This window comes from Carassius auratus, chromosome 4, assembly GCF_003368295.1.
Source record: "Carassius auratus strain Wakin chromosome 4, ASM336829v1, whole genome shotgun sequence".
In the NCBI taxonomy this organism is placed as follows: domain Eukaryota; kingdom Metazoa; phylum Chordata; class Actinopteri; order Cypriniformes; family Cyprinidae; genus Carassius; species Carassius auratus.
In genome coordinates, this window is record NC_039246.1 from 12,206,144 (window position 1) to 12,228,342 (window position 22,199).

At 36.2% G+C, this 22,199-nt stretch overlaps 4 protein-coding genes across 7 annotated transcripts in view; 3 read left to right on the forward strand and 1 right to left on the reverse strand.

Moving 5' to 3' along the window:
• The window catches only part of cdk17 (cyclin dependent kinase 17), a 51,422-nt gene extending 46,755 nt beyond the window's left edge, over positions 1-4,667 (reverse strand). Inside the window, exon 1 of one of the 2 annotated variants that reach the window (XM_026226818.1) lies at positions 4,145-4,667. The gene's annotated coding sequence lies outside the window, so the exon portion shown is untranslated. The remainder of the gene's footprint in view (positions 1-4,144) is intronic. The other variant, XM_026226809.1, reaches the window with a different exon arrangement.
• Positions 4,668-6,977: 2,310 nt separating this feature from the next.
• On the forward strand, positions 6,978-8,070 carry LOC113056229 (uncharacterized). Its single transcript, XM_026222836.1, has 3 exons — positions 6,978-7,021; positions 7,195-7,489; positions 7,566-8,070. The coding sequence occupies exons 1-3, from the start codon at positions 6,978-6,980 to the stop codon at positions 7,887-7,889; spliced, it is 663 nt and encodes a 220-aa protein (XP_026078621.1). The 3' UTR covers positions 7,890-8,070.
• Positions 8,071-8,622: 552 nt separating this feature from the next.
• Positions 8,623-13,181, forward strand: phyh (phytanoyl-CoA 2-hydroxylase). 2 transcript variants are annotated; one of them, XM_026226853.1, is made up of 9 exons: positions 9,178-9,243; positions 9,591-9,646; positions 9,771-9,881; positions 10,468-10,636; positions 10,734-10,815; positions 11,344-11,525; positions 11,609-11,758; positions 12,137-12,271; positions 12,355-13,181. In XM_026226853.1, the coding sequence occupies exons 1-9, from the start codon at positions 9,178-9,180 to the stop codon at positions 12,406-12,408; spliced, it is 1,005 nt and encodes a 334-aa protein (XP_026082638.1). In that variant the 3' UTR covers positions 12,409-13,181. The 2 variants fall into 2 exon arrangements, with proteins under 2 accessions (XP_026082646.1, XP_026082638.1); XM_026226861.1 differs by lacking the exons at positions 9,178-9,243; positions 9,591-9,646 and adding an exon at positions 8,623-8,714 and having other exon boundaries at positions 12,355-12,408.
• A 4,082-nt stretch (positions 13,182-17,263) lies between these two features.
• On the forward strand, positions 17,264-21,804 carry ucmaa (upper zone of growth plate and cartilage matrix associated a). Of its 2 annotated transcripts, none has more exons than XM_026226878.1 (5): positions 17,264-17,434; positions 17,808-17,864; positions 17,952-18,047; positions 20,156-20,254; positions 21,389-21,804. In XM_026226878.1, the coding sequence occupies exons 1-5, from the start codon at positions 17,377-17,379 to the stop codon at positions 21,484-21,486; spliced, it is 408 nt and encodes a 135-aa protein (XP_026082663.1). In that variant the 5' UTR covers positions 17,264-17,376; the 3' UTR covers positions 21,487-21,804. The 2 variants fall into 2 exon arrangements, with proteins under 2 accessions (XP_026082663.1, XP_026082654.1); XM_026226869.1 differs by having other exon boundaries at positions 17,265-17,434; positions 17,949-18,047.
• Positions 21,805-22,199: the final 395 nt, after the last annotated feature.

The window sequence follows — 22,199 nt, forward strand, 5'->3', positions numbered from 1 at the left end:
GGAGAGGGTGACTTATGAGGACATAACCCATTTTTCAAAACGCTTATAAATCATAGAGAATTAGTTTTTTTTTTGAGAAAGTAAAAATGCACAAAGTTTCCTGTGAGGGTTAGGTGTAGGGTTGATGTAGGGCCATAGAATATACAGTTTGTACAGAATAAAAACCATTACGCCTATGGGATGTCCCCACTTTTCACAAAAACAAACGTGTGTGTGTGTGTGTGCACCTTGGATGGGGTTAAATGCAGAGCACGAATTCTGAGTATGGATAAACGTACTTGGCAGTATGTCACTCTGATATGCAATTCTCCAAAATCCCAAGTATTTATTTTTCATTTTTTTTGCACAAAATGCAGCCTTTAAATATGCACCAAATCTGCTTACGATGAACCCGAAACCAGTGTTATAATAATACTGTGCCTTTCTTTCAACCGATTCAACCAAAAACCATTTCAGATGCACTCAGAAAGACACTGGACAACGTTTTTGGTGGTTTACATGAGAAAGATAGTTATCAAGATTAAGAACAACGACCAGAGAAAGACCACCACATGGAGCAACACTGACTTTTGTGTCTGGTTTGTGTGAATAGGTGTGTATGAAAAGAGTGTGTTGTGGGAAGAGGCGTATGGGTGTGCAGTCAGAGGTATCTGTACTGTATGAAGAGCAGAGCATCAGCTGTTCTTCAACAAATTAACTGTATCCATCATGTCTTTGACCTACTGATAGTACAAGAACCCACTGCAGAGAGAACAAGAGACACGGGTTCTCATATAACACAACCCACCGCCTGACTGCTAGCAGCTCTGCACAGGTCAAGTTACATTAATGCCTGCAACAATGTGCTTCCTCCACCTTGCTCACCTCATCCACAAACACAAGAAAGCAAGAACAATCGTTCTGCTGAAACACAATAAGACCAAATCAATGCATGTCTCCAGAGTGAAAAACACGCTGCTACTTCATTTTCTCACTTTTACACTCAATTTGTTTCTTTCATCATTTTGTCTCCTTCCCACAAACCCTATTAATGGGAAACTATTAAGTAACACTCAGCTGGAGATATAGAATTAGAATATACTGCATACTTTGAAGGATCAACTGAAGGTAAGCAACCATTTAGTGACTAAGCAGAACACCTTAGCAACACATCGGTAACCACCAACAACACTCGCATGGCAATATGTTCCTAGGGCCCTATGAAATTCCAAATTTTATTTTTTTCCATTTTAGTTTTTCTAGACTCTGAAATCATGACATGAAACCTACAATATTAAACAGCAATTTATTAAAATTTGAAAAAAAAAAAATTCTGAAGGCCTTTTTTTATTCTATATTTTCCATTAAAAACAATCTGGATTCAGTTTTTTTCCCCCGTTTTAATTTTTCTAGACTCTGTTTAAATGCTTACATTCACATGAACTGCATATAACGTGACCAATAACCAATGTTAGAACTGTGAACATGTAAAGCATGATACCTAAATATTAAAGTGCTTATTTTAAAATCTCAGGGGTGGGAAGCTTGATGGGAGTGCGGAAGATGCAGTTAACATGATCTTGACCCTTAAGAAGGTGTAAAGCCTGTACAAATATTAAAAATCGTGCATATAAATAATTGGGAATAATGTACAAAAATAAAAATAAAATAAAAACTGTGCACATTCCATTTATCTATTAACATTTATATAGTTTTGTTCGCTTGCCTGTTTCCTTATAAAAGTCAAAAAATGTGTCACGTTTTTTTCGTCAGGTATCTTTTTTATAATTATATGATGTCATTACATTGCTGTCTTGCAGCCAGCCAATCGCTGCATTGTTGATCGTGGTTATGATCACCGATACATAGCCCCTTTTAAACCAACCCATGAACACACAATTAACTCAGATAACTCAATCCAGCCATTATAATCATCAACAACAGGTGCATTTGAAGAAACGAATTTGCCAGATCCTGATTAGCGCGATGATATCATCTCAGATGTAATAAGCGATGACTGAAGAACAGGCCCCCTGACAAAAACCAAGCACACCCAAACAATATGGTGATGGGTTTTGCACAAACACTCAATATCCAAAAAAAAAAACATTATAATAATATATATATTTTTTTAAATGTAGAAATCTAGTTAACTAGACTAGTAGTTTACCAGCAACAGTCCCAGTTTGATGGATTGTAGCACCTCAATTGTAGATTTCCTGAGCTTGGAACTCTTTCAACATGTTTTGAAGACTCCAAAACAACCAATTACTGACCAACCAACAAAGCAGCTCAACCGTAAAATAAGACATTTACACTTCATGCTATCAGACGGCGCATTACACAACCACATACTCTGGAAAAGCTAGAGGGGGGATGAAATATGGATACGAACAGTTTATCAGAAAGACAAAAATAAAAGCGCAAAGTGTGCGTGGGCGTGTGTGAGAAAGCAAGCGGAGAATAAGAATGAGAGATGCTTTTTCATGACGCCTTTTTATGGGACATGCATATTCAGCATGATCCACCACCACAAGTACAAAGGGCCCAGAAGCAACAAAGGCCATGTAACCCTGCTCCTCACAACACACTAACACGACGTGAAACTGTATTATGAGCTTCATCTGGGTGAGGCATGGACCCATTGTCCTCCTGTTACACCGACTATCATCATCAAATGCTAAAGCATACACAGAAACAACGGCGTGCCTATAATATCTCATATACTCAACAATCGTCCATCACCATGTGGGTCACATTACATCCAGCCGTCCAGACTGAGAACAGCCAAACCACAGTCCCTGATTTGGGTCATGCATGCAACAACGGCATGCCAGGCTGTGGAACGCACCCTCATTTCCATCTCAAGAGCCCCTGATTGAGAAATAGGCATCATCCTGGGGATGGCAAATCCCTAAATTGGCCACGGGCCCATAATCGCATCCAAAGAAGGCACATGCACTCATACATACATGCACACATGCGTGCTCATTTGCAGAATTCAATGCATGCACATCTTCATCCTCCACATTTGCACGACTCACAAATAGACCTGGCATAACGAAGGGCATGTGAAGTTTGTACCACGTTGATATTCTACACAGTCACAGATTTTAATGCAACCCCCTTTGCTCTGCTGGAGGGCGGAGATACATTTGTCCACGTTCACGATTCATTAAACCCATCAACACATCTCCCCCCGTTACGAAGTCACCTGTGGTTTGACTGTAGGAAGATGTGTGGATGAGGACTGAATCTGTGGTTTGTCTATTAAGCCATTTAGAAACACTGATTGATAATCAGATAAATGTTGACATTTAAAGGGTCTGAAAGTGCACAGACTGTCAACAACAAATGTGCACTGCATTCTTTTTAAGTGAACACTTTAATGGCATAATAAAGATGCAATGTTTAAAGGGTGTTATTCATTATTACAATAAAACAAGATCATAAATCAGCATGACTTTGATCATACTTACTACAATTTTGAATAAGCAGCTGATTGTTTCTCCTTGTAAAACTGCATGCTACATTATTTTAAAATAGCACCTATTATTCTTGGATGATTACATATACATACACGCATACATTTGTACTTAAATTTCTGACAACAAATAAGTTCTTTAACTAACTTTTGAAAACTTTTCCAGACAATAAAATGTATTTTAAACAGAAAAATATGGGATTCAATTGTTTAACATTCTTTGCATTTTCCCCGACAGCATAACAACTAATTCAGCCGAACAGGTCATTTTATAATGTTTATTCAAAACAACAACCGAATTCCAACATTATGGATTCTATTTACGGAAAGACAGACGTGAAACAAAACTACAAAAACAACTCTAACGTTACAAAGCCTGTCAGGATTGTTATTCAACCAGGTGGTGGAATTCGGTACTAGTCAAAGCTTAAATAAACACTTCAAAACAACGGTTGTGCTTTCCTTTCATAGCTAAACCAACAACACGGCATTTAAACATGACGTATAGTTCGTGTTGACAAACCAACGGTCGATTAAACAACATTTAATCAGTTCCAAACACTCCCCAAACCTGGCTGTTTGGTTGGTTAAACATAACTGACAAACATTACAAGAGCGTCGCAACTAACGTCTACCTTCAGCCTATTCGGATCGTTACAAGAAACGCCACGGAAGACTCACCAGAGACGGTAAACGTTGTTTGGACGCGAGTCCCTGCCCTCGCCTGCTTCTCGGAGGCCGGATGCCGTCTTTCCACTCTCCGCCAACACACACAAACACAAGCCGCTTTTTCCGACGCAAAACACGCAGCTTCTTCGGCCGACCTTTATCGGTCAAACTTGCGCTGGTGTCCTCAGAAGAGCGTTCCGCGTGCGGTTCACTATGGCGATCGTTTCCCTGGAGCGTTCGGTGACGGTGCTCGTGGCCGGGAGGGGTGCTGCTGCTGCCCGTCTACTGACGCCTCCGCGCAGGGGTGACATCGGAGGAAGAGGCAAACCTTCTCGAACAATTATTTGAACATAGCAATCATCTGAAAGTTGACAAACAGCGCCACCTGCTCTCTAACTGCCGCTATGACGCATCTGCTCTCGTGGGTGAACTGGCGTCGTGGTTACGACCTAATTTGACAGGCAAAAGGTTGTAGGTTTGAAGCTTTTTAAATAAGCTTTTCACTGATGTATGCTTTGTATAGGACAATATTTGGCTGAAATGCACCTGTTTGAAAATCTGAAACCTAAAGGTGCAAAAAAAAAACTTACCTATACTTACTATCCTAATGATTTTTGGCATAACAGAAAAATAATTTTGTATTGTTGTTGGCTATTGCTACAAATATACAGATGCAACTTATGACTAGTTTTGTGGTCCAGGGTTTAATTAAGATTGTTAATCTATAGAGGAGACTGGGGTTAGTAAATCATTTTAAGGATAGGTTATTATTATTATTATTATTATTATAGTTTATTTCTGTATATGCCTCTCCAAGTAATTGATGTTAATCATGTCTATCATTGAAAAAAAGTAGCGCGATGTCACATGTAAGCTATTTCTGTACAGTATATGGAGAAAGTTGGGAAAATGCTTCTAGAAGATTATGTGCAATTGTCTAATTGAACTTCTGACTCAAACCATATAGTTGCTAAGATATAGGCCTTGTGGAAATTTCATTTTGTGAAAACTAGTCCTGGTCTCCACTAAACTGCTCAACGGGTCATTTCATAATTAATAATAGTTGTGAAACTATGATTCATATGCAGTATATACAAAATAAAATTTCCTTAGCAACTATATGATATGAGTCAGAAGTTCTGCTATCGGTTGAATCTTTTGTAAAAAATATTTGTAACCGTTCAAAGGTTTGGGTTCAGTACTTTAAAAAAAAAAGAATTTATACTTTTATTCAGCAAGGATATGTTATGGACAAATATAGTGATAAAGATTTACATTGTTACAAAAGATTTCTATTTTAAATAAATTATGTTCTTTTTAACTTTTTATTCATCAAAGAATCTTGAAAAAAAGTTTAACAGGTTCCAAAAAAAGTAGCGCAACATCTTTCCAACATATTAATAATAAATCAGCATATTATGATTTCTGAAAGATCATGAAGACTGGAGTGGCTGTTGAAACTTCAGCTATATGCTTTGCCACCATAGGAATAAATGATGTTTTAAAGCATATGAAAAAAAGCTTATTTAATTGTTTTAATAATATATCACAATACAGCTTTTTTACTGTATGTCTGATCAAATAAATGCAGCCTTGATGAGAAGAGACTTCTTTTAAAAAACAGTTAAAACAAATAATGTCTTGTATACTTCATATTGACATATGTATCATGTATATGATAATTACTTACTAACATATTTACAATTAATAAATATACTCTCATTCTAAAAAAAAAAAGAAAAAAAAAGTACATTCCTTCATAATTTGGGAATACAGTTATTGAAATTTAAAAAGATTCATGCAATTAAAAACTAATGTTGCAACTGATATAGTTATTTTATTCTCAATGTACGCATGACAAATACAACAAATAGCACAAAACATGTTCATAATCACACGCTGATACCACAAATTGAGAAAAAACACTTTTTCTTCATGAACTCAGATTTATTGTATTTCATTTGCATTTCATTTTAATAATGAGAATGAATCCTTATTACAGGAATTCAAAGACAAAAAAGAAGAAGAAAGACCTCATCCTGTTGTTATGTCTTAAAGCTAATTACCATATGTAACTAAGGAACCAGTGAAAGTGAGATCACTCACACTTGCAGTTCATGTCAGATTATAAGGCATGTAAGTTTTATGTGAAGGAAAACAATCACAAACAATTAAACAAGTTAAATATTATTTACATAGCATTTATAAAGTATTTAAAATTGTATTGGGTTACGAATATTGATAAAACACATACTATTCTTCATGAAAATATTAAATGAAAATTTGTAAAAACAAAACCATGAAATTGACAGAATGGCAATTTCAGAATAAAAATTGTGTTGCATAATATCACATTAAATCTTAAAAGAAAGAAAGATGTATAAAATGCAAAAATGTTCAGAAATACAAAACAGCGGAAGACAGACAGACAGACACATAGATAGATAGATAGATAGATAGATAGATAGATAGATAGATAGATAGATAGATAAATAGATAGATAGATAGATAGATAGATAGATAGATAGATAGATAGATAGATAGATAGATAGATAGATAGATAGATAGATAGATAGATAGATAGATAGATAGATGGTAAACAGGAACTCTACAGGGATGGTGAGGAAGCATGCAAGATTCAAAATGAGCAAAATATGTATTTCATAAACGGGGAATTGATGTGCAGTCAGATACTAAAAACGGTGATGTTACCGTCAGCATCTTTTACCACAATTCTGCATTAGCTAATAAAACCACAACTATAAAAGGACTGGTTCACTGTAGAAATAACTGTCAGGATTAAAGATAAGAGTTGAAGACAAGTTCAGTAGAAGATCCAAGAAACATGAAGACCTCGACCCTCCTGTGTCTTTGTTTCCTTGGTTTCAGGTGAGTCCTAATGAGCCATTTACACGATTCCTGACATTTTTTTTTTTTCATTTTATGAGGTATGAATATGTGCAAAAATGCAATGAACAGTTGTTTTGCTACCTTCAGTGATGATTCGTGCATTTCTTAGATACTTTTGCATTATACTGTAATTCACCTGGTTTCTGCTGTAGTTACAGTCTGGCAGTGGATGATGTGTATGAATATCTGTGGGAGAAGAATAAAGACATCGCCAGTAAGACAATCGAGTTAGACTTCCTGAGGCAAATGGAGAACGGCAGCCTGCAGGCAGACCGATACGTCAACTTCATCATACAAGACATCGGTTATCTACTGAAAGTCACCAAGATGCTGAAGAGAATGAGTGCAAAAGTAGCTCTACCCAATGACATCAAGAACTTCATGAAAGGCAGATACTCGAGCTACAAAAGTTTTGGAGACTTAATGCTCAAACAATATTTTTTCAAGGTAAGAACATAAAAACAAAAAAATGCAACATTTCAAGTTGCTTCTGAATTGACTGAAGATGCTTTATACTCCACAGGGTGAGCCTCCCATTCAGCAAACGCCTGTTATGAAGAAGTATCTTTCATTCTACAGAAACCTGATGGACAATGAAGAGCCGCTGTACTTTGCTGTGGGTCTCCTGCCATGCGCCAGACTCTGGGTTTGGCTGGCAGACAATCTCAACATTCCTCCAACCAATGCCTACTATACTTGGAAGATGGGGAATATAGGTGGCCATTCTGAGAATCATTACAAAGCTCTGCTGAATAAGTATCTCAACACATCTGAAGAAGTGATGAAGGCTAATTCTGTATTCCGCTCTCAGATGCAGAATGAGCATGATTTCTTCCTGTCATCTTGAGAGAGAAGTGTTGCAAATAGCCTACTGTCTGAGCAAAAAATTATTTGAAGTTTTTTTTAAATATTGATGGATGTTTTTGGTTACATATACTTTAATGTTAATATGCAATAAAAAATATTAAATAATTAAAAATTAATTTCATATTTTATCCAAGTCTAATGTAAGCTTTGAATAAGCTGTATGTCCATCACCAGTTTAAACAGAAATGTAATTCTGGTCCATTGCTTCTGAATATTCAGTGTCTGTACCCATCAAAAATAAAAAAATATCTGCTAATAAAAATCTCGCATTATTATTTATTTATTTTAAATACCATCAAATGTGAAGTAAAAAAACTGTACTGTACCAAAAATTATAAGAAATATCCCAATTGTCACTGTAGTAATTAACAGGTTTTTAGGGTAGCATATTTGCAGGCTTTTATCATCACTTTTACAGTGTTTTTTTCCCCATATATTCATAAACAAAAATTAAAATTGCTATGTGACCTTATACTTCTGCAATATATTGCTTTCATAAAACTACAAAATTACTTATGTAAGAATTTTTTTACTGTGTTTTGAGCATTGAAATGTTTTAAGTTATTACAATATACTAAAATGTTTTCCCCATCACATTCTGTCAGCCTAAAGCAGCAGATCTAGGTTACATCTGTAGAATTCATTAAAGCCTGAACTATGAATTTAGTCAGCAACTTTCACTAACAAAAATGAAAGTAGAGGGCAAGAGGAAGTTGAAGAGAGTTGAAGACGAGTGCGCATCAAGACACAAGAAAGGATTGTGGCTTTCTTACATTTCAGGAAAGGTCTTCATTTTCATGTTCATGTAAGGAACAGCTTTGGCATGCTTACGAAACATTGCTCTTACACCTGTTCATTTTTATTTTATTTATTTATTTATTTTCATTTTTCCTTTTTGTCTGAATAGTTATTATGTTCAGGTTTAGTAGCTCAAGAACACTTGAAAAAGTTTCAGTGTCTGATAGCTCACACATTACTTTAGCTAAATCTAAATTCTGAAAATATATTCTACAATTTATGCGTATAGCTCTGTATTTTATGTATCCTATTTTTTAATATGCTACATTTTACATTTTTATTTTATATCTATATTTTCTTATTACCTATAGTTTAGTATTTTCATTAGTTAATGAGTAATATAAACCAAACTTCATCAGTCTTTATATATAGCACAAGTGTCACTGCACTTTACCCCAGTTATATAAACACTTAACGCACGCACTGCAGTTCAGTTCATCTCATCTCGTCGACTCTGTGCAGGATTAAAGATGTCCCGGGCAACAGACAGATTAAAAGTGGTTTTGAATCACCTGGATCGGTCCCATGGAGCTGTCGTATCCTTTCAGAGGCGCGTTTACCGCGAGCGACCGGCGCGACGAAATACAACGCGCCGGTTATTTAGGAAGCTAAGCGGCGCTCTTCCAGCGCAGCTCTGGCCGCAAACAGGGGCCTGTTCTCGGATCACGCGCCGTGCACAAGCCGAGGCTTTGCGAACAGGCCTGGTTTATTATTTACTACTTTTCAGTGATGGAAATATTTATTTGTAACAACATTGGATCACATTTAACTATACTTACTCTCTTACTATTACAAATAAATAAAGCACGGCTATCCTTTTTTACGTTGTTATGTATTATGTTCTGTTGACATCATATAATGAACTTTAACCTGAGTTATTCAGAGAGCATCTTTCACTTCTGCACAAAACGTGTCATATCACCATCCACAAGTCCTACAGTTAGTCAGCTTTCTGTTGTTTTAGTCTTTCAATATTGCTGAAATTAATTTAAGCACACTCGACATAATGTCCTGATATTTGTTTGTCTGTCTGTTTGTAAACTATATTCTGGCTTGTCTGCAGATACACTCTTGACACTGGTGTCCTGACTCCAGAACAGAGACTTGCCTATGAGGAGAATGGTTTCATACTCATCCGAAAACTGGTGTCGGACCAGGATATTGACCGATTCAGGCAAGACTGATCAAATTATTTTACATTAATTGTGGTATTTGCCTATAAAAGCATTAAAAATATGCCAGAAAAACTCCCTTCTTTTAATTAAAATATTGACTGAATACAAGAATGCCTTCTGTGTGAACAGCCCCTAATCCTAGAATAGACAAACTTGATTATAAAATGCATTGCTATGGACTTTGAGTCTGTGATAAGGTTATGCAATAATATGAGGAAAAAAACAAACAATGTATTGGCTTCTAAAATGTATGTTTTTTTATGTCTCTTTAATGATTCATCCGCTACAATAACAATGTTTTAAATTATCATAATTTGGAGAGTAAATATTGATGATTTTAAATATATATTATTAAGTAACAAACAGAGGTTTAAAAAAAAACAACAACAGGAAAAAAAAGCAACACCAGCAAATTCAATCCATCAGAAATTCTGTTTCGTGTCAGTGAGATTATTAGGCTGCGTGTAAATGTAGTTACCGTAGCAGTGTCGCGTTAATTCAGAGTAGATGATTAACAGAAAGTCTACATTTCAGTGCTCTTCTTTGCACATAGTCCTTACATAACTGAGTGTGTGTGATTCACAGGAAAGAGTTTGAGCGCATCTGTAAGAGAGAGGTGAAGGTGCCTGGTTTGGTGGTAATGAGAGATGTAACCATTGCTAAATCAGAGTATGTTGAAGGTGAAAAGGCTGTGACCAAACTTCAGGACTACCAGGAAGATCCAGAACTTTTCCGCTACTGCATTTTACCACAGGTAGACACGAGCACAGAGTAGACCACAATGCATACAGTGCACTCTCTACAGCAACAGGAATATTATTTTGACCAATCTTTGATTGCATGTTTCTTAGATCCTGAAGTATGTGGAAAGTTTCACTGGACCCAACATTATGGCCATGCACACCATGCTGATCAACAAACCACCTGACACGGGTATAGATTTGTGCAGACCTGATTTTTGGACTAAGCAGAAAGTTTTCGGAATCATTAAATAATATCTAGATTAACTGTGCATTTTTGATGTAGTATTTATATAGTCATCAAAAAATGTCATTAAATAGTAATAGCTATTATCAATATTCAAGCTATAATTAAAATCTAAATTAATATTTTAGCTACAATTATTTTAAATAAAAAAACATTTAAATCAAAGCAACAATAATATCAATAACAGCATTTTGTGTGTGAGACTCATATATATATATATATATATATATATATATATATATATATATATATATATACACACCCACACATACACATACACACATATACATACACACACACACTTAAAAAAAATTATAAATAAAAATGTTCAAATAAATCTATATTATGGTGTATAAAGTTTTCAAACATGATTTTAAAAATAGAGGAATATTTTTTATGTACAAAATGTTTAAATACTTTGTACATAAATATTTTAAATAATACCTAAATATGCGTTTCTTTTATACTTTCTAGGTAAGAAGACCTCTCGCCATCCTATGCACCAGGATCTACACTACTTCCCCTTCCGCCCTGCAGACCGCATTGTGTGTTCATGGACCGCCATGGAGAAAGTGCATCGGGGAAATGGCTGTCTGGTTGTCTTGCCTGGCTCTCACCATGGCACTCTGCTGGAACATGACTACCCACAATGGGAGGTGAGCGAGACCCAGGACGTGAGGGTGATTATGCAGATGGACTACATCGGTCCACCTCACTTTGCCTCTCTGTTTCCTTCCAGGGTGGAGTAAATAAGATGTACCACGGGGTGCGCGACTATGACCCAAACCATCCCAGAGTGCATTTAGAGATGGAGAAAGGAGATACAGTGTTTTTCCACCCTTTGCTGATCCACGGCTCAGGAATGAACCAAACCGATGGATTTCGAAAGGTTGGGATACTTTCGTAATGTTATTATTATTCTATTATTATAATACTCATATTTAACACATTTCAATGTGCCCTGTTTTCTTGTGGTCAAGTCGACAGAGCTAAATACATGTATAAATGGAGACCAGGGACATTTTCTCAACCGTAACATACATTCAGAGGTGTTCAGGGATGGATATGGCCACATTGCATTTGTAGAATTAAAGGAATATTTTGCACAAAAATTTGCTAAAATGTACTCGCGTTCAGGCCATCCAAAAAGATGAGTTTGTTTCTTAATCAGATCACATTTAGCATTACATCACTTACCCACCAATGGATCCTCTGCAGTTAATGGGTGCCGTCAGAATGAGAGTCCATGTGTGTGCATTTATTCCAGGCCATCTCCTGTCACTATGCCAGTTCTGACTGCTATTACATTGATGTGAAAGGAACGACTCAGGAGATCATCAGCAATGAAGTGAAAGAGCTTGCAGCCAAGAAGTATGGAGTTGATGATAGTGTCACCTTTCAGGTATGTTCTCAGCTTCAGATAAATGCAGAGTTACTTGCATGCACACGTGTGGTTCATCAGACGTGTGTTTGTTCTGTGTGCAGGACACCTGGGCTTTGCGGGGACGTCTGGTCCAAGGGGATAGAACATCAATGTGATCGCCAGTGCTCATCTGCTTAGAGTGAGGATGGGTTCACAACTGGAAGAATTAACAGCACACAGCTGTTTGTTAATTATCTGACAATTTCCTTAAAAACTGATAATTATCCTTTCACTAAAAGTACAAAGTTTGGCCATCGGGTGGCACTGTAGGGAATAAATCATGGATCACATCTTGTGAATTGCCATCTGTGCCTGAGACAAACAGTCCTGATACCAATCTAAAATGAATTAAAGCCAGACATTGTAATATTATCATCAATGGATCTCGGTGTGGAATGTAGGAACATTGTGAATCCATTGTCTTGGACTGATACTAAAGTAGTGTTCGTGAGAGTGTTTCCTGCAAGTAATTAGTGAGGTTATTGCTTATGGTGAAATACTTTGATCAGAATTCGACTTCACAGTGAGCAGATATAACTGAGTACAGCAGAGCAATCAATTGGACTTCATTTGAAATGTCTAAAATCCAGCTTTTTGCAGATGGAAATGAAGGTTTTGAAAGAATCAGAGGCAAAGCTATGAGAGGCAAATGTATTTTACTGTTAATTCTGGAATATTAAATGGATTAATATGTTTAATCAACATTAGATCAAGTCTAGACGTGATTATTAAACTTTGACACTGCAGTAAAAGTAACCTTGCCTGGATAACACACTGCTTTTGGAGTAACAATCCAGTTAGTAAAACTGAAAGTTTCTACCATATAGTTTTGCTTAATATAAATAAATACACATTTATTTTAAATAAACTTATCCCTGATTAAGTTTCATATGTGAATGTCAGTGTTTTGCAACATACAGGTGTATATATATATATATATATATATATATACACACACACACACACACACACACACACACACAGTATATATTTAACAAATATTTACATGCATATACATTTATATTTATATTCTTATATTTCATATTATATATAAATATTGAACACTTATTTTTCTTAAATATATACATGCATGGGTTTATATATATATATATATATATATATATATATATATATGATAAATATACACAGAATACACACATGTAAACAAAATTTTTCGTTTGACAGTTCTAATATACATTATATATATATATATATATATATATATATATATATATATATATATATATATATATATATATATATATATATCATATTTTTGGGACTATAAGTCGCACCTGAGTATAAGTTACATCAGTGCAAAAATACATCATGACGAGGAAAAAAACATGTATAAGTCGCACTGGACTATAAGTCGCATTTATTTAGAACCAAGCACCAAGAGAAAACATTACAGTCTACAGCCGCGAGAGGGCGCTCTATGCTTTCTTTGGTAGGTTTCAGGAGCACTGAACAGCATAGAGCGCCCTCTGGTGGCTGTATACTGTAATGTTTTCTGTTAGTTAATTTCTCTAGAGTTCATTGCACTGATGTTAGCAGAAGTATTGAAACATTTGAATTTAAGGCAGATGTAAAAAATTAAAAGCTAATATTAAGTTGCAGATTCCTTGCGTGCGATCAGACCAGTGAGTCTGCAACCCATAGACATCACCAGACTCCTGGTCTTATATTTTGAAATGCTTTTCCCAGCCTTTAATGCAGCCAGTTCCAACTGTTGCTTGTTTTAGGGAGTTGCTGTCTTAAGTTTCCTCTTCAGATGGTGAAATTAATGTTCAATCGGATTTAAATCTGGATACTGACTTGGGCAATCTTAGACCTTCTATTTCTTTGTCCTGATAAACTTCTTGACTGAACAGGCAGGGTGTTTTGGGTCATTGTCCTGATGCTATAAGAAGCACTTTCTGATGAGTCTGGTGCCATTTTCTTGAACACTGGTAGCCAAAATGATTCTGTACACTTCTGCTGCTGCCATCATGCATTAGGTCCTCAGTAAAGTAGAGAGGGCCTGTTCCAGAGACAGCCATGCATACCCATGCCACGATACCACCTCCACCATGCTTTACAGCTGAGACTGTATGCTTAGGATCATTTGCCGTTCCCTTTTTTTTCTCCACAATTTTGCTGTCCAATCACTTAGATAAAGGTTCATCTTTGTCTCATCAGTCCATAAAACTCTGTTCCAAAATTCTACTGGCTTTTGCAAACTCTAATCTTGCCTTTCTATTTTTAGTGCTGATCAGAGGTTTGTACTTGCAGTTTAGCCTCTGGAATTCTCTTGTCAAAGTCTTATCAGAGCATCACCCCAGCTTTCTGGAGATTGTTGGTGATTTTACAGAAACATATTTTAAGGTTCTTTTTTTTATTTGTCATTTATTATTTGTCATCATTTATTATTTGTCATCAACTTATAATCAGCCGATTAGCTTGTTCTTGGTTGCTGATGTCACTGTGGCAATTGCTTTAACTGATACAACACATCCCCTGCTTTTAATATCTGAAGAATTAATGCAACAGGACACAGCTGAGCTGATCACTGATCCAGCTGTTCCAATATCATGAACACAGGACAAGATGGTAACCTGTCCGTTGTGCCGATAGATGGTATGCACATGAGATTGCCTTGATGTTGAGAGTGGGAGCTATACTAGAATTAGGAAAGATGCAAATTATTTCGGGACACATCCTTATGCTCACATCAGATAGGGGGATTAAACTCTAAAAGTGCTGATCTTCTTAGCTGGTAAAACATGTATGTGTTTGAAACACCCAATAATAAAATGTGACAATTTGTCACATATTCATCTTTGAATTATATTTTTAATTATTGACTCCACAGCTAACAGAGCAATTTTGTCTTTGCTGTTCCAATACTTACGAAGGGTACTTTATACACACGCACACACACACACATAAATTTAAATTTATTTTATTATAAACATTTCTCTCTCTCTCTCTCTGTATATATATCCCCCCCCCCCCCCCCCAAATAACATTTGTACAACTACACAGCTGAAAATTTGCGTGCATGTGAGAATATTTTCATGTGTACACAAAAAGCTTTGTTAATGCAAGCAGACAAACTTTTCCAATGCTCTCGGGGAAATTTTTTCGCTCTTTTGCACAAAATTTATGTTCATGAGCAGCCTTCTCTTTGCATTAGTCACTAGTGATTTTCCTCTATTTAGCGGATGTGAGATACACAATCCATTTAGATATTTACCAGATAACTGCAATCCAAATCTTTGATCGTGCTGAATAAAAGCAGAATAAGTGGCCATTTTTAGAGCAGGCATGAATGCTTGCTTGTTTGTTTCTCTCTCTGCATACGGGCATATAATAAATACCATACGTGCCCAGACTGCAGTCTCCATTGAAATCTGAAATCAAATTGTTTTTAACAGAAAAGGTAAGTGCACTAAATGAAAGTGGCTATTTAGGCTATTTAAAGTACATGGTACAATCTCCCTTAGACCAGTTCTTACCACACCCTATCAACAACTTCCACAGAAACAAACTGTAAGATAAGGAGAGTTTGGTTCATCATTGTTTACAGTTGAGAAATTGCCCTGGCTAATTAACTAGATTGAGCTTAAAGGAATAGTGCACCCAAAAATGATTAACCCTTATGTTGTTCCAAGCGTATAAGAAGAGGTTTAGCAAAATTTGCATGCTGTTCTTTTCCATACAGTAACAAGGAATGGGCTGTCAAGCTCGAAATATGAACCAATAAAAGCATCATAAAGTTGCCCAAAAAATGAGATCTGAGTGTTACTGCAGGTTTACACTCTTTTTAGAGGATAGTAAGTATGGATTTGAAATGACATGAGGGTTAGTAAAAGATTTAGTGTTTGGGTGAACAATTCCTTTGAGAGGGAACCCGCTTTTACACTTAATGGGTGTCTTCTTGGGAAAGAGTGATTCTCCAGAGAAGAGATACTGTTTTAAATGGAGGAACCTTTTGGAAAAAGACATCTTATGCCTGGAATAGTATTTCACATGCTGTATATGTATGTGTGTGTGTTATGGAGAATGGCTGGGATCGCTACTGTTTCCTGGGGTGTCTGCCTTATGGAGACTTGGAACCGAAGAAAATACCTGGATGGTATCCAAACATCCAGGAATCCATTTACACAGCATGGAAAAACGCCTCATAAATGCACATGCACACCATATAGTCAAACCAACCCAGAAAGGCCAAATCCTATGCAGGTTTTTCTCATAGACATTAATATGCTTTGATAAGCGTTGAGAAACAGAGACAGAGGCCAATCGAAGGAGTAACAAATGCCCTTTAACTTCACTCTCTGTTTCTGTGTCTGTTTCTGATTTCCTGACATCATGTCTGCTAGTTGTTCCTCTAATTCTGTCCGTTTCACGAATAGATACAGACAATCCAGAGACTAACTGATCATTCTTGTGTAGTATAATATAAATATCCAAGTCTGGCTCCAGGTGGGCCTCTCAGTTGTTGTTAAAGTATGTTCTTATGCAAATTTGTAGTATAAATACTATATCCAGCATATGACAGTCACTTTTGTTTTTTGACAAAAAAAAAAAAAAAAAAGATCACTTTGCCGCTAAATTAAATTTTACAAAAAGGAGCACCTTTTCTTTAAACTATTTCGATAGATGGATATCTCCGGGGAATGCACAGGGTATTATTTTGCCGACAGGTGAACGTGCTGATTTTAATTAATCCTGATGAGTAGCTGCTTGAGAAATCCATCACACACTTGATCTGCTGTTCATTTGTTTCAGTGGAATGGAAACCTGATGCTAATCTGTAAATCTGCCAGATCGAAACGTTTGAACAGTAACACTGTGTGATGATGATGATAGAGATGGTTGTGCACACAGACAGATGGTCTGATCAGTGGGTGTGCGCTGGGGTCTGTGTCTCCCTCTCTCGCCCCTCCTGCGTTCCCCTGGGCCAGTGAAATTCCAGCTCCCCCTCCTTTCCTTTGCCTTCCCTCTTCTCTCTCTCTCACACACACACACTCTCTCAGGTCTCAGGATTTTCTGCTGTGCTTCTGGTACCTGAATCAGACACACTCATCTTCTGAAGGATGGCTGGGACTCATACTGTCCTGCTCACACTGCTGCCCACTGTCCTCATTCTAATTGGTGAGTACCTAATACCAATCAATACTCTGGGGATACATTTTTCCCCATTAAATGAATTAAACAACAACAGTAGAAGACCATGACAAATCCATTTTTTATGAATTTTATTCTGTAAATATTAATTTAAAAAAGAAAGTCTGCTTTAGAATGTTTCTGCACAATCCTTTTTACCATTATAAAAATACCAGGGTACTTTAATGATTACCACACTTATATATGATGGTATTTTAGGACACGTCCAAAATCTATACAATAGGTACAATTATGGCACCATGTCTAAAAACTGTGGTAATCTCGTGGTATTTTTTATTTGATGTAATGGTTGTTAAAAACCTGACAGAATAACAGTGAAAAGAAAATTCTTTCTCTTTAGTGTTGGCTGGGGTTGAAAGTGCAGCTGTTAAAGATGTAAAAGACAGTAAAGCACAAGGTGAGTTCACCACACACACACACACACAAGCATGACAAATCGAACTCCCACACACACTTATCTTCTCTTACTCCATTGCTTTAGCAGGAGCATCTAAACGAGTTTTCGTGCCAGCGTCTGATGCCTCAAACGTCTTGAAACGCCGCGGTCGCAGATCCCCAAGAACTTATGAAGAGTACTATGGTGAGTGCTGCAGAACTGGTCTTTTTTCCCATCTCAGCTCTGCTTTTCTCATTATCTTTGTATAGGTTTAATCAAAACAAAGAAACAATCTCAGTTCTAATATTTAGTTTAACAATTAAAGAGCTTAAAGTCAACTTTAAGTAATCTCCCATAAAATTGTATTCACATTAATTTATGCTAATGCATGCTGCAATTAACAGCCTTCTTTGATGTCATTCTCTCAGATATTAGACGAGTATTTGCAAATTAACTAGAAGGAACACTAGATTTTATGAAGTTATAAATAAAACAAAGATTTGAGTACATTTTACAAAAAAAATTATTTCAGTCTTTCTACTTCAGTACTTGAAGTTTGATTTAATGTGTTACTAGGCTTTTCTGTGAAATTTTATTAGAAATTTCTAAGTGAAAATTGTTTATACACAATTTTTTTCTAGTGTATGATGGTAATTAAAAAACAACAACAACTGTAATACTAAAATCAACAATTTACAGTCTTTACAGTCCCCCACTCTTTACCCAGGCCTACTTCCTGTAATTAAATATGCAGATGAAAGAGCCATTGACCCTAACACAATATGCAAATTTGACCAGATCTCAAATATATATATAAAAAAAGATAAAAATAACAAAAGTGTGTAAACTACAGTAGATCATGTAAACCTGCATTATATTTCTTAAGCCCAATCAAAATTTATATATAAAATTTATATAATTATAATATAAATTTTATATAAAATTTATATTATAATTTATATATATTTATATATAATTTATACATATACATGTAAGAATATACAGTTCTTTATGGAAGCTTATTTCTGCCATGGGCCAAAGATATAAAAAATGGTAATTGTAAGTTTTCATCCATTACTTTTTTCTCTCAGTTCTGAGAGAAAAAGGTAAAAGTAAATAAACACAAATTCAGCATCCTGATTCTTTTCAGACAATTCTGAGTTACCTCCGTTTACATCTCACTTTTTTTTTTTCCTGCAATGGAATGGATCTTTTAAAAAGTTTATGATCTGTTCTCACAATGAAAGTATCCACCCCCCCCCCAGAATTCAGAGTTTACATATATTCCCCCCCCCCCCCCCCCCTCAGAATTAAGATAAAACTTTTACATCTTCTATATCCCAATTCCTTTTTTTTTTTCTAAGACATGATATAAAATCAAAACATCAGAAATTTGAGGCAGAGTCACAAGTACCTTTTTAAATCGTTGGCGAAAGAAACAAAATTATCCACAAAAAAAAAAAAAATCCAGATGAAAAATATTTTAATGTTATTTTGAACAGTGGGAGGCTCGGAGTCAAAAACATTGGGCTAGAAGGTCCAACAGGACAATATGGAGCAGCGTTCTCTCTCCTACACACACACACACACACACACACACACACACACATATGGACACTGCATCAGGCCGATAGCAGCAATGAAGGCATGGAAAAGTTTTACTGAAGTGGATTTTAAATTGTCAGCAGTGTGTGTGTGTGTGTGTGTGTAATGGTGCAGGAGCAGACACTGCAGGTTGAATTTAAAGCAGTTGGGACTCGAGACTGGAATGTGCAGACATGAGCTAAACTAACTTCCCTCAAAATGGAGACAGAAAGAGAGAGAGTTAAATCTAGATTATTTTTGGCACTCAATTTGCTAATATCTGTGAGCTGCTATCAGCTGGTCTCCAGAGATGAGAGCAACTGAAAATGTGCAGGATTGCAAGGATAGCAGACGCTCAACCGCTCATGTAGAATTGTTTCATGAAATCCCAAAGCAATTGCACCCGATATTTGTTCATTTTGAGATCGGCTTGCCATTTCTAATCTCTACTGAGATTCAAAGAATCCTGAAAAATAAAAATGGTTTCAATGGTTCAACTGTTTTCAACACTGATAATAATAAGAAATGTCTCTTAAGAAGCAAATGATAAAACAGAAAACACTTATTTTAAATTGCAATAATATTTCACAATATTTCATAAGTTTTTTTGGTACTTGGTGATACTTGGTGAGGATAAGCAAAAACATGAAAATATTTTAAAATGGTATCTCATTTACATGTCGTCACTGTATGCTAAAAAAAATCAACCCTTTTTCACTATCTTTTAGCGGAGCAGAGGGTGAAGATGGCTGCAAACGAGCAAAGGAGAGAGCACTTAGAGGAACAAAGCAACGAATACGAGAACTATTTAGAGGAGGAGCGCGATGGTGAGACTGATCTCCCTGTTTGATTATCTTGGCTTCCAGGAAAGAGAAACATGCTGATCAAATCTCTGCAAGATACAGTTCACGGACAGGACTGCTGGACTAATAAGAGGCTGATGACAGCAGTGCCTCTGAGCCTCTTAGACAGCATTATGGTCTAGTAAACTAGATTGGTGACATTAAACTTCGTAACTGATTTGGAGGTAAACTGAACATTTGGTGCAGTAGTTTAAATTTAAATGAGAAAAATCTGAATTCTGAGCCCAGAATTCCTTTGTGATGATTATCATAATTGTAAGCTCTCCCTCAGGCCATCCAAGATTAGAAGAGTTTGTTTCTTCACTGAAACAGAGCTGGAGAAAGTTAGCATTTCATAACTTGCACACATACGGTATGGATCCACTGCAGACAGTGAATGGGTGCCGTCAGAATGAGAGTCCTAACAGCTGATAAAAAAAACATCACAATACAAATCCACATGACTTACAATCCATCAGTTAATGTCTTGTGAAAAAAAAGCTGCCAGTTTGCAAGAAACAATCAATTTCTTACAGGCTTTTTAACAGTTTAACTGGTTTTAATAATGCGTTCTTTAGTGAAAGTATCCATCACTTGTTGTCCTGTAACATCAAAAACCACCAACTTATTTATTTAGAAAGCTTTTGGCCTGCTTTAGCTGTGTATATTTCTCTCCTGATCTAGACAAGATGGCTTTTTCATTGGACAAAGTAATATTATGGACTCAAATTTCAGCCAGAAGCAACACTTTGAAGACAAAAACTTAATTATCAATGAAGGAATTGTTACTTACAAACATGCAGCTTTCCATTTCACTATATGTTAATCGATGGATTGGATTGGTGTGGATTACTTTTATGGTGATTGTTTTATCAGCTGTTTGGGCTCTCGTTCTGACGGCACCCATTCATTGCAAAGGAAAGGGTGAACAAGCGCTAATGCTAAATTTCTCCAAATCTGTTCAGATGAAGAAACAAACTCATCTACATCTTGAATGGCCTGACAGAAAGTAATTTCTCGGCAATTTGCAATTGAGGGAGATGTTCCTTTAAAAAACGGTTACTGTTTGTTTTGAGATATTGATCCAGCGCCAGCTGTTGTCTGTCTTTGTTTCAACAGAACAGTATGAGAGGACCAGAGAGAAGAATGAGCAGTGGAGAGAGTTCCACTATGATGGGCAATACCCACGGTACCCTCACCACCGCCGCTATGAATGAGGACCGTGCAATGCCTCAGAAAGTGGATGACCATCATTCGATGGATACTTTCATGACACAATATAATTATTCACAACATTTAAGCACTTACAGATTTAAAGCTTTTAATACATGTATAATAAAAGGGTTTGTGTGTTTAGAATGTGATCTCCTCAGTTCTAATTGCTTACCTTTACTCTATTATTGTATTCTTTATCAAAACATTCATGATTAGTTTGTGATTCTAAGCTGTTTTCCAGCAGCAACTCGTTATTTCCTTCTACAGTAATTACATTCAGCTGTCATTTGACCTCCCTTTTTAATAACTTTCAATCTGTACTCTTGTGTGACTAAAGCTTCTTTCATTTTCCACATTAGTGAGGATTCGATAATATACATACCCACCAGAATTATAAAAATGGGAAAGCCAATAAAAGAAAAAATGCAAAAGACCCGATATTGCAACATCTCGTAAACTCATAAATACGGTGTGTGTATATATAATAAAAAAAAGCCCAGGTTTGTGCGCCTTACAGACGGGATCATAATTCCAAGGCAGTATTTGCTGGCAACAGAGTGACATTCCTGTGCTGAGTGCTTAGACAGATGGGAAAATGAGGGAGAAAGAAACAAGTGGAAAGAAAGATTTATCGACCTTCCTGAGTTTTGGTGCCACTAACCGAATCATACATGCACCTGACTGACAGGAGAACGACTCTCTGCCTCTCCTACTG